This window comes from Sturnira hondurensis, unplaced genomic scaffold, assembly GCF_014824575.4.
Source record: "Sturnira hondurensis isolate 20B ecotype Veracruz unplaced genomic scaffold, ASM1482457v3 Scaffold0002640, whole genome shotgun sequence".
In the NCBI taxonomy this organism is placed as follows: domain Eukaryota; kingdom Metazoa; phylum Chordata; class Mammalia; order Chiroptera; family Phyllostomidae; genus Sturnira; species Sturnira hondurensis.
Window position 1 is genome coordinate 1,500,298 of NW_028075271.1, and position 12,406 is coordinate 1,512,703.

The 12,406-nt window shown below is 56.1% G+C and overlaps 1 protein-coding gene across 4 annotated transcripts in view; it reads right to left on the reverse strand.

Moving 5' to 3' along the window:
- RUNX1 (RUNX family transcription factor 1) overlaps positions 1–12,406 on the reverse strand; it is a 205,593-nt gene that overhangs the window by 8,249 nt on the left and 184,938 nt on the right. For all 4 annotated transcript variants that reach the window (XM_037040603.1, XM_037040601.1, XM_037040604.1 and 1 more), the window contains one exon: positions 1,908–2,069. In XM_037040603.1, the coding sequence (XP_036896498.1) occupies positions 1,908–2,069 (162 nt within the window). The remainder of the gene's footprint in view (positions 1–1,907; positions 2,070–12,406) is intronic.

Consider the following 12,406-nt stretch of genomic DNA (forward strand, 5'->3'; position numbering starts at 1 on the left):
TCTGTCTGCAAAGGAAAGAGACAGACAGAAGGCGGCCCAGGTGGGCCGGGGACTGGACTGGGGCAGACGAGGGCCTGGGGGCGGGGCCAGAGGGGCCAGCAGGCCCGGAGCAGAGCTGGGCCTAAGGTGGGGCCGGGCAGCTGCTTTATGGGTCCCAGCCGCTCCTGCCCACAGCAGACGACCACACTCCCCGGGCCTGTGCCCCAGGCTGTGTGCCCCAGGGGCAGTCTGCTGTGTTGAAAAGCATCTCCCCGCTGGTCTCTGTCATTCCCTCCCGTCCTCCCTCCGAGACAGCAGAGGCGGGTGGGAACGAGGCCTGGTTTGTGTCTCCTTCACACCTGCACGCCACAGAGTGCCCTCCTTACTGCTTGGGCATCTGAAGGCCAGGTTGTTCAGAAGTGTGACTGTGCTGTGGGGCTTGGGGGTGCTCATCCCTGTAGACAAACGGTCACCCTCACGTTTGATCACCGGTCGGCTGCAGCGGTTGGCCCCTAGGTTCTGGAACAACAAGCTGCAGATCTCCAGCGCCAGCCAGGTCAGAAGAACTCGACTTACGTGACTAATTCTAAGGGACAGACCCACAACAGGGACACTTCCAAGGACAACAGCAACTGTCCCAGACGCAGACCACAGCCAGCCAGCGGGCACAGTGCTTTCCCTGAGAAGAGCTAGTACACGTTGGCAAGTGCCTCTGGGGTCAGACTAGTCCCGAGGGAACAGAACTTCGGAAACAACAAGCTGGGCAGACGTTCCAGCTCCTGTGCTGCCTCCTCAACTCTGCGACCCGGCAGGTGCCACGCAAATGTTGGCACTGAGGGCCAAAGATCACGTGAGAACTGGGAAACTGAGTGGGCGTTCTAGTTTCCCTACAGCACCCGAGAATACTTGAAGGCTGTGGCTCTCAACGGGGACAGTTTGGGCCCTCGGGACATTTGGCAATGTCTGGAGACACTGTGTGTGTGTTGTGATGGGGGGTGGGTGCTGCTGGAACGTAGAGGCCAGAGATGGTGCCAAACACGCAGCGTTGCACAGGGCAGCTTCCACCCCACAAAGAGTTCCCTGGCCCCGAATGCCCACGGTGCCACTGTGGGGAAGCTCTGAGAAGCAGCTAAGGCGCTGGGTGAGCTCACACGCAGCCACAACTCGGGCCGGCACCGTTACCCAACATTTAAAATGCCAGACACGACACCTCTGCCCCCGATCGGCTACAATCTGATCCCCGGGCAGAAAAGCAACACGGCCGCCCTCCCTGCTGACACACGCGGGGTGCGTCTGCAGGCTCCGGGACGCCGACCTACTCTGAGCTGTTTCCACAGTTCGGTCCGGCTCCAATTTCAAAGCCCCAAATGGATTTTCTTCTTTTGCTTTCAACAAAGGAATTTTTCTCTGTAGCTCCGACTCCCCTGCCCATGAGCTAAGGCCAAGCCCGGAGGTCTCCCAGGTGAAATGACTAATATTTAATGAGCTCCTACTACAACGATTGCGCCAACCACGGCACTGGAGCTTTCCGCCACGGCTCCTTGAACCTGCTACGGACGGGAGTTAGTTGGAGGTGTCTCCTTTGGGCTGTGTGTGCTTCCCGTGCCACCTGTGCCCACCCGGGGTGCTGCTGCTCACGTGACCCACATCAGGGGGACCAGTCCCATCTGAGTGCCAGCCGCTGGCCTCTCTGGCCTTATGGTGTGAACCCTGCAGCTGCCACCTTTGTGAAGCACCCACGGGGTCCATGTCCCCAAGCCACTCTGGCTCTGGGGGTCAGGGGCAGTTGGTGCGCGGCCGTGGGACTTCAGGCTGGCCAGCTTTGACTTGCAGCCACACTTTAAACACACTGCCCACGGCCGTGCCCCTCTTGTCCCTTGAGCCTCCCACTCTAGCTCAGTTTCACAGTGTGTCGCTAAGCAGCTTACTTGAGAGTCGGCTGGAGATCTCGGCAGAGAGGGTCGTCATCCCGCTGGCCCGTCCAGGCGAGATGGGCGTCGCTGGGTGCACGGACGGAGAGGTGATGGAGCCCAGGTACTGGTAGGACTGATCGTAGGACCACGGCGGGGAGGGCTGGATCTGCCTGGTGTCTGCGGAGAGGTTGGGAGGTCAGGCGCATGGAAAGTGCGGAGCGATTTCAAAGGAACTTGTTTCACAGGTCACGTGTGTGTACCCCGTTTCCCTGTGTTAGTAAGCCTGCGGAAGCCCATGTATTCATTCTTACTGAGTGGTTTCTCCCCTCGGCTCCTGAAATACAGCGCATGTTTGACTCTTGGAGACCTCCCTCTGATAAAACGTTCTTCGCAAAAGCTGCGTGTAATCATGTGCCCAATGGTGAGAGGAGTGGGGGACGCTTCCTGGGGGGCGTGAACCACAGCACGCGTGGACTTCCCTGGCTGTTCCAGCTGGACCAGCCCTGAAGATCGTCACCATCAGAAGCATTTTACACTGACAGTTATCACTATCAGAGCCATTTCATCAGCCCAGATGACCTCCTGTCTGTCTGTGCCCAGGAAGCAAAACAGAATGGAGGTTTTATTTTTTGTACTTTAGGCAACAATATTCCACAGGGTTTTCAGTGTTTCCTACTTGGGTGGCTTCTCTGCCGGGATGACAGAAAAAGTTTGACTGGGAGGCTGGCGACGCAGCCGGTGCCTGGTCCCCACACCCGGGGGTGGAGAGCTTGTGGCTCAGCCAGATGCACACAGGTGTTCTGTGTCTTGTCACAGGCAGAATGTTGGGCAGGCATTTTACAGGCTGCCATTAGAAGAGGCCCAGGGTAGAGAAGAGACAAAAGAAGTCAGACTTCAGAAGAGTTAGGTGAAAAGGATTTTATAAATTTGACTCTAGCATCTGTGCATGGGAGTCTGTTTTCAAAAGCATTGTGCTGTTTGCAGATGAAAAGGAGAAGAAAAAAAGGCCCTTTATTTTTAGGCAAAATATGTAAGAAAATTTAGATCGAACACTGTCCTACCAGAAGATAACTTTACATTTCTCTAGGGTTAAACCTTAATTTTCTTTCTGTGTCCCACCTTCTTGGTGGACAAAGCAGACAGCAAACTAGACGGACTCCCCAGGGTCCTCTCGGCCCCGACTTCCGTACACTGGGAATAAGCGTCGGAGGAACAGTGTTCCCCGGGAAAGTACTGGCTGTGAGTGCTGTACGCGCTGCGGCGTAGCATCAAGTCCTTCCTCCTGGGGACGACACACCCTGCTCTGCTCCTCCTCCGGGGGTGGCCGTTTCCAAACAACTCGGCCACGGCTCCTCATCTCTGCACAGCCGTGCAGTCCCGGTCTGTGCCAGAGTCAGGCACTTGGAGGCCCAAGGCCTCCTGCTCATCCTCCTCCGATGGCCCTTCTGTCCCTTCCGTCCCCGCACACTGACCTAGGCCTTTCTTTCCTTTAAAACACCTGGATTTGTAAGTGTGAAAAATATGGACAGCCATTTCCACTTAGACCCTTTGAAATCTAATTTTAAAGTAAAGTTTCCGTTTGATTCAGAACGTTGGAGAATTTGCAGAGCTGGCGAAGAGTAAGAGCCGGTCCATTCTGAACTCCATGGAAAATACATGTTTGACTACAGTGAGAGATTTTGCGCTCTCTCACAGCCGACAGTGTTCCCCATAATGAAAGCAAACAGTTAACAGCAGATTGCTCATGATTCCCAAATTACTACAAGTATTTTGCCTCCAGTGAAAAAAGATGTGCACTCAGGTGTTTTCTGGAAGACATCCTACGTCCTGGCTGCACACACCTGCGAAGTCACTCTGTAGTCCTCAGGTATTTTAATCACTTAAAAAGCAGACAAGAGAAGGTCTGCCATTGTCCCGCGGCCCCCGGGCTGTGCAGCTCGGTGACGGGGCCACGCGCAGGCGGCCCCGCGCCCGCATCTGAGGCCACGGAGAGCAGAAGGCACTAGACCGTGCTTCGTGCTCTGTCATGTTTTACTGCCGGGAAAAGTCGTGCTAGGCTGTTCTAAACGCATAATTAAGCCATGCAAACGTTGCGTAATGTTTCACAGCCTTTTAAAAATATGCTTTGGTGAAATGATCTTTATGATTAAAGTCTAAGTTCTGTGGCTTTTTTTTTAACACAGGGTTTGAGATTCGACATCTCACTTCACACCACAACTTCGCTTTCCAGCGTTGGAGGGGGGTAGGGCTGGCCACCCAAAGGACTCCCCCAACCCTGTCTCCGTGACCCGTTCCGACTCCTGGGGTGGCAGCGGCCGAATTTGGGTTCATTGCCAGTAGTGGGCCAGGAGGTGGTGGTGGTGAGCTTTTCCTGTGGCCTTTTTGGGTGTTTTCTTCTACGTGTATTGTCAATGAAAAACAAAAACCAAACTTAAAGAAGTGAAGGGCCCATGACAGGGTGCATGCTGAGTCTATAATGCAGTGACCAACCACTTCTGCCCTGAGGGGCCTCACATGCATGTACGTGGGCAAGTGGAGAAACGCCAGGGCCGGGGGCCACCGAACACCACACTGGGAGTGGGGGGTGGCAGCCCCGGATCACTTGCTTCACTTTCTTCTTCTCATCTGTGACAGGAGATGACCTCTGAGCCCCTCCCTTAGTGCCGGAGTCGGGTTCTAATTCACTCAGGCCCTGTGCCCTGTTTCTCTGCCGAACTTGTGCGTTGTGCAGGGTTGGGGACACAGCAGGTGGGGTGAGGGCTGAGGAATGGCACTGTAATGACAGCTGTGAGTGTTTGGGAAGAGCAGGCTGCAGGGATGGGGTGGGGATGTCCAGTAAAGCAGCAGCCCCCAGGGGAGTGATCGCCGTCACTCATCACGCTCAGGGGCGAGAGCAGGGCCGCGGTTCCCAGAGGGACGGCCTCCGATGACATCCACCCTCGGCTGGAGCAGAAGTCTATTGAAAACTCCCTCAGTGCCAGGCGTGTGCTGATTTGGCTGGTAACAGCCTGTGGAGCAAGACCTGCAGGGTCCCGGTCCCATTGGAACGGGCAATCTAGTATGAGGGACCACCCCAGGGCTGTGCGATGCCTGGAAAGGCTCCCTCCTGTGCTGAGATTTGCTTCATTCATTCATTCATTCATTCATTCATTCATTCATTCCTAGGGTCTGGAAGCTATTCATTTCCTCGTTTATTCATGTTGCCAACATTCTGCTTTACTAGGGCTACTGTTTTGGGGGCTCAGTGGAGAAGGAGCTAGTCCTTGCCTCCAGGAGCAGGAGCTAGTGGGGGACCCTTGGGCTGTGTCCTGGCCAACTGCTGGATTATCTGCCATATCTGGACTTGCAAACAGCTGCCCCACGTCCCAGATAAGAGGCTGGGTGGTGTCTGTACCTGCTCAGGGCTGCCTCTGAGGCAGCAAGTTAGGGGAAGCCCCTCCTTTAAGTCACAGAAGGAGTTCAGTTTGGACTGGCTTCACTGCACACTAGTTACGAGACCTTGCAAACAGTGCCCGTCTAATCCGATCGGCCGTTTTCCCACTTCAAAGGGCAGCAGTGAGGCACAGGTGAGAGAAGCACCATAAAGCGCGTCTCACAGAGCGGGGCCATCCGGAATGCAGGGTCAGTCCGACTTTTATGGCTGTGTTAGAAGGGGAAAGGACTCCAGGCCAAGGGACTTAGCTGATTTCTGCTGGGCGGAAGGCCACGCCCTGCCCCAGGGTGGGGCTCAGGTAAGAGGCTGCTCCCAGATAAAGGCTGAAGAGATTAGATAGCACAGAGCCCAGGAAACGGGAGATTAGAGGTGAGGCTGGAGAAGGCTAGGATGCAGTCCCCACCAGCCCCTTTCCACTGAAAAGGGGCTGGATTGGACCGTTGAAATCTGAGCCCTTCTGATTCCGAGTTTCCAGGGCAGGTGAGGGTTTGATGCGGCCACCTTTCCGGAGGCCAGGTGGTGACACGTCATTTCCAGGTTTTCGATGATCTAATAGTGTGTAAAACAGAGCCCCCCCATCTCGAGCCCCCTCCCTCCCATTTGAAATGCGGCCAGAGTGAGCGGGGTTGGGGACCAGTGGGGTTGAGGTGGGGTGAACTCGGAGGTGAGCACTGACACACTCAAGGGGAGGACAGAGTGAGTGACCTCCGCTGCAACAGCACGGAGATCTCCAGAGCTGACAGCGACCCTGTCACATGGAGCCCGTCTGTGTTCTGCTGCCTGTTTCTGCTCTGAAATGTGCAGAGTTTGAAAGTTACCACTCCCATCTTTACCATAAAAAAAGCTAATAAACTGATGATCCATGACTTTTCCCGGGTCTGTTAGGGAATTGAGGTCATAGAGCAAACCGCCACCCTGAAGTCCTGAGGGGCAGGATTACAGGAAGTCACCCTCGGCCCGAGTACTGGAAGCAGAGGTCGCGGGGCCACGAGCTGGCAGGGACACTGCACTGGAAGTTCTGACAAACTGCTGGAGGCTGAGCCTGTCTAGTGTGAGGAGGAGAAGCTCCAGGGGCTTCAGTCTCCTGTGCACGGGTGTGTCCGGGGTGGGGGGCTGTCAGAGATGCCTCCCTGGCTTCTCCGCCCAGGAACTCCCCAGTTTCCGCGCACCCAGTGTAACAACCGTGGGTTGGAGCCAAATGTGCTGAGAGGCTGCTTGAGGGGGAGGGCTCAGGGGAGCCCAAAGACAGCAGTGGGGACAAAGTCAAGGACACGAGCCGAGTTTGAAGCTCCCGGCACCTACGGCGACAGCAAACACTGAACAGCCCAGCTCCTGGCAGGATGGACGTGGCACCTCACACTGAAGGCCTGTTTACCTGGCGCATCACGTCTGGCTTTCCCATGAGGAACGACAAGGCCCGAGCGAGGGCCAGAGATAGCAGTGGGAAGGGACGAGGCACGCGTCACCCCAGACTCAGGTAGGACATAGATTCTGGAACTACCAGACAGGGACTTTAACTGTGATTAATATGTTAAGGATAATAAGGGAAAAAAGATGACAGCATGCAAGAAAACGTGGATAGTGTAAGCAGAGAGATGGGGCCTTGAAGACGGACAAGGACGTTATAGAAAAGAAACGCACTGTGACGGAAGTGAGAGTGCCTTGCTGGGGTCGTCAGTAGACCAGACACGCTGAGGAAACAATGAGCTTGAAAATATGTCACCAGAAACTTACTGAAACACAAGACAAAAAGGAAAAACAGCACACCTACGGACTCTGGGACGATCTCAAACGGTGTAACGTGCGTAGTGGAGATACGGAGGGAAAGGAAGAGAAAACAGAGCGGAAGACGTACTTGAGGAGCTGTTGGCCAAGAACCTCCCAAGATCAATGTCACCAAACCGCAGACCCAGGGAGCCCACTGGACACCCAGCATGCCACATACACGCCAGCCACACCTGGGCCTGCTGTGCGGGGCGCAGGAGACGCGAGGGCCGAGGGAAAGTGTGAGAGAAGCCAGGAGTGAGTGAGCAGGGGGCACATCCCAGGAACGAGATAGGAATCCCTGTGGACGTCTCTTCGGAGACTTCGAGAGCATGAAGAGTGTGGTAAATATTTAAGGCGCCGAAAGAAAAAACCCACCAACATAAGCCACCAACCTAGATTTCTGCTTTCAGCAAAATGAACCTTCAAAGGTACAGGAGAAATAAGCACATTCTCTGATGAAATGAGGATAGTTGATCCAGCAGATACGCCCCGCTGAAATGCTAAAAGAAGCTCTTCAGGAAAGAAAAATTAACCCAGGTCAGAAACTCAGGTCTGCATAAAGAGAGAGTGTCAGAGAAAGAATAAACGAAGGCAAAATGAACTCTCGTTTTTTCTATTCTTATTGATCCAAACGCTGGTTTCCTATTCACAATGACAGTAGTAATAATGTATTGATAACTGTCAGGCATGGACAAGTGAACGCATGACAGAAAGGGGAAGGGAGCCGTGGAGCTGTGTTAGCGATTGGTGTGACTTCACAGTCATCACCCACGTGTGTGCAAGTCCAGGGTGGCCACTAAGAACATCTAGAAAGTGTAACTGACTTGCTAGGGGGGGAGGTAAAAATGGAGCCACGTAAAATGCTGTTAAGACCAGACAATGCAGAAAAGTGGGGATAAACAGGCACAAGAAATACAGAACCGTTAACAAACACGGTTGATGTTTGTTAATACACCTGTGTAAGTAATCACCTTCAATGTGACCGCTCTAAATGCACCCACCAAAGGACGAAGACTGTCAGAGTGAGTCACAAACAACATTCAACTCTGTGTTGTCTGCAGGGAACCCAGCTTCGACCTAAAGACTCGGGCAGGAGAAATGGGGACGGGGGACCGTGCTGGCAGGAAACAGAAGAAAGCCGGTGTGGCTGCAGCGGTTTTGTACGAACCTGACTTCAGAAGAAGGGACAAGTTCAGGACTAAAGGAATCAGTTCGTTAGGAAGACACAGCCATCTTTAAAATGCATACACCTGACATCACAGGGCCAAAAAACATGAGGCAAAAATGCTTAGAACGACACGGAAAAAACTGAGAAACGCACGCGTGGTTAGTAACGACGGCGTCAACACGCCCTCTGAGCTATGGCCACTTGGAGCAGGTAGGAGATGGGGCGGGGCAGCCTGATCTGACCACCTCTCACAGAACGTGCCACCCGACAAGGGTGGTTACGCATTTTTCTCTCCTCACAGGGAGCACTCACCAAGAGAGACCACACTCTGGGCCATAAATCACACCTCCACGAATTTACAGGAATAGAAACCCTACAAAGTATATTCTTGGACCACATGGATTGAAATAAAAAAAATCAATAACAGAAAGAGAGCTGGTGCTTCAACACGGCACTTCTAAATAACCCATGAGTCAAGTAAGGGGCCGGAGAGAAATTACCAAGCATTTTGAACGAAGTGAAAGCCCAGCTCACAATGCCCGAAGGCTGCAGGGGAAACCACGACCGGAGGGGGTGCGGCGCCAAGTGTGTCTCTTAGAAAAGAATGATCCAGAATGAAAGATCGAAGCTTCTGCCTTAAGCAACTAGAGGGAAAAAGAGCAAAATAAACTAAAGCAAGCAGAAGAAAAGAAGTCATAAATATCAGAGGAGGAATCAATGAAATGGAATGCAGGGCAGCAACAGAATCAATGAGACCAAAGGCTGGTGTTTGAAGAGCTTCATATTCCCGACTTTGTCCTCGGGGTCCTGCAGGGCACAGCAGACGCTGGCTGGGGACCCGGGCTCTTCCCTGACACCACCCCTGTTGGCTTTTTAACTCCCACCCTCCAAACCTGGGATCCCACGGTGCCACCGAGCTGGGCCATCGTCCCTTGGTGCGGGGCCAGGAGGCGATGACCCTCTGGGGCTTAGCCCGGCTGTCACGGTGAGCAGCTCTCTCTCTGTCTCTTCAGCTGGCATCTCTAAAGGCCTGGCCAGGCACCCTTCAGAGCCATTTAAAACTGAAGACCAGACAGTTACGTTTGCCACGGGGCCCGGGTGTCTGTTTCTAAGAGCTGACCTGCCTGGTGACCTTATAAACCACCAGAGCCGCCTGGATTTTTTCCTGGAGGAATTTTTTTCCCCTCTTTCAGCCTGGAAGCCTGCAGGGCCATTCCCAGGGTGTCCTCCAAGTTCACTTCAGTCCTGGGTAGCTGGTGTCATGCCCTCTTGGATGCCCCGGAGCACACAACAGGATGTGACTCAGGCCTCAAGAGATGTGAGTCAGTTTCCAGGGTGATGTGTCAGGGCGAGCCCCAGGGGTGGCTGGCAGCTCCTGCCTGGGACCCCTGGGAGGGACGGTCTGGGCTCTATACAAACACTAGAGCACCCCCCACCATGCCTCACTGCCACCTTCACACTCGGGTGACAACAGCCTTCGTGGCCCAGGCGTTGGGTCATTCCCTGCTCTGAAAGAGGCATGTCCCTGAAAGTCCCCCTGTGCTTCTGCAGCGCCCTTTCCCCTCTGTCCTCTGCCGGAAAAGTGCAATGTGGCACAGGAGCAGGGCGGGGGGCTGTCCCCGGGGGTGCACGGGGAGGGAGGCAGGCCCTGGGGAGCACACTGCCGCTGGCTGGCAGCTGCATCCCCGGATAACATCAGTCAGTTCCCACTGGCCCTGAGTCCTGGAGAGAGGTTGGGAAAGGCTCTGGCCTGTGCCAGCCGCTTGTCTCCGCTGGCTGCAGATATGCCGGTTAGTCATGTGCAGCCGACCTGCGTTCATTGTTCCGGCAATTACCTGCAGGGAAGCATCCGGCACCGAGCCGGGCAGAGACCTGCCTGGGGCTCCTGCCCCTGAAAGGCCTTCAGGGTTTGGAGGGACCGGTTCTCACAGCCGACTGGCCGCCTGCCTCGGGGACGAAGCGAGGGACCTTGGGGTCACCTCCTCACTCACTGCCCCTGGGACCCAAATTCCTCACGGGCCTGGGAGGCCTCGTGGCTTTGCGGTCAGGCGCGGGGGTTCCTAGCATCGGGGCCGCCCCCATTCGGGCTGCGCACCAGAGCCCTGCCCCTCTCCAGCCTCTTTCCTCCTCTCCGAAAAGGGAGGCAACAGACTCACCTGCCTCGCAGGTGTGAGAGTTAATTAGCGTTTGGGGCGCCGCCTTGAGAGCCACAGATGAAAGGCGCTCTATAAATGCAAAGTGCCCTTCCTTGCTCATCAGCCCTGCCAGACGGTTCCCAGGGGAACGGCCAGCCCTCACCAGTGGGCCGCTCCCTCGGCCAGGCCCGGCCAGGCCCGTCTGGGAGCGTCCCCCGACTCAGGCACAGACGTCCCCGAGGAAAGGGTTTGGGGGAAGTCCTTGGCTTCTAGAAAAGTCAGGTGTTGGGGTCACACCTGCGTTCTGCGCTGGCCCTGTCTCCCTGAGGCGGCGGGGTGGGGGGGTGGGGGTGGGCAGCCTGCCCTTCGCACCCGGAGGAGGAACAAGGTTGCAGGGGACTGGATGGGACCTTCTGGCCTCTGTCCCCCTGCAGACAAATGGTGTCCTCACACGCTGCTAAACAAACACCCACTGCAGGCGCCTCCCGCAGAAAGATGTTCTGCTCCCTCCCTCTCTGCGCCTCGAACCCTCTCAAGGCCAGGATCTCACAGGCAAAATGGGGCTGCGGCACCACAGGACAGGGGCCCCAGGGGGAGAGCGTGGGAGATGTTTGGCTCTGCAGTGGCTGGTGTTTGGGAGCCCCACCCAGAGCTGTCCCTCGGGGAGCGGGGGTGGGTGGGGGAACACAGCAACGGAAGGTTCTAGAGTCTGAGAGCTTAGCACTGAGGCCCCGCTGTGTGCTGAGGCAGGCAACTGCACCCCTCTGAGACTCAGTTTCCCCACCTGGGAGGATGAACTGACCCTGGGCTCCCTCACTGTTAATGCAGTACCTGCCCCTACTGGGCCAGTCTTCTCTCCCCAAGACTCCAGAAAAAGACCCTGCGTCCCCAGTCCACCAGTCCACTGGCTCTGTGCCCCCTGGTGCAGAGTTCTCTCACCCACACTGGACAGTGTCCCCATGTGGCGGGGGAGGGGGGCGGAGCTCAGCTCTGTAGAGCCACTAGGAAGGACAGGAAGGAGCCCCTCACTGGGGACAGTGTGGTTTCACAACCCACGTGTGGGGTGCCAGCAGGTGGTTCCAGACTGTGCAAGGGAAATCGGAGCCTTCCCTCCCGCTGGGCTCCAGCCACCTTCAGAGAAAGGGCCACGGCCACTCGGCCACTGGGCACAAGGCAGTGGCATCGCGGCCACGGCAGCTGGGTCCTGCCTCTTCCCTCACAAGGAGGGGCCCACGTGGAAGGGTGACTTTAGGAGCGTCCACTCCATGCCCTGCCCCTCCCGTAACGGCTTGTTCCTCCCGTAACGGCTTGCTCGCCGCAGGGGTGTCTGCATCCACACCCCTGGCTTCTCCCAGATGCTGCCCTGTTCCCTCGGTCCTGTCCTGCTCTTCCCCGTCCTGAACCCTCTCCCACGCTTCAGGCCCAGGCCCCCGGGACTCCAGCAGTGGGAGCCAGGGGACCAGAGCCCCCGAGGAGGGGCCCCTCTTGCAGCCCCCCACCTTGTCTTTCCCAGGGGCACGGAGACCCGGCCAGCACCCTGATCCCTGGCCGTCCCTTCCTCTCTGATGCCTGAACTTCATGATACGGGGGGACGGTCCCTAGGTGTACATGGGAGGGATTCTCCCTCTTAAAGGGCACGGCCATCCCACAGGGCCTGTGGCGCTTTGCTCCTCCCGCTCTGTTCTACAAGCGACGACGAAGGGTCCAGGTAGCTGCTCTCCACACAAGGCGTCCCCGCCCCCAATGCTGAGACAAAGGATGTGCCACTCACAGAGTTTCTGCCTGTTCTGTGGGTGGCCTCGGAGAGACACAGGGCAGGTGGCCTTGAGCTCAGCACCCTCCTCCCTTCCTAATGCTCAACGCCCCGAGGACCCACCGCTCTGGCTTACTCTTCGGAGACAGACTCTGGGCACAGTCGTGTCTATTTACTCCTTAAACTCAAGGTTTCTCCATTCCCGAACAGCCCCCAAGAAAAGGCTCCCTATGCTTCTGTGTTTTGAAAGCTGCTTGG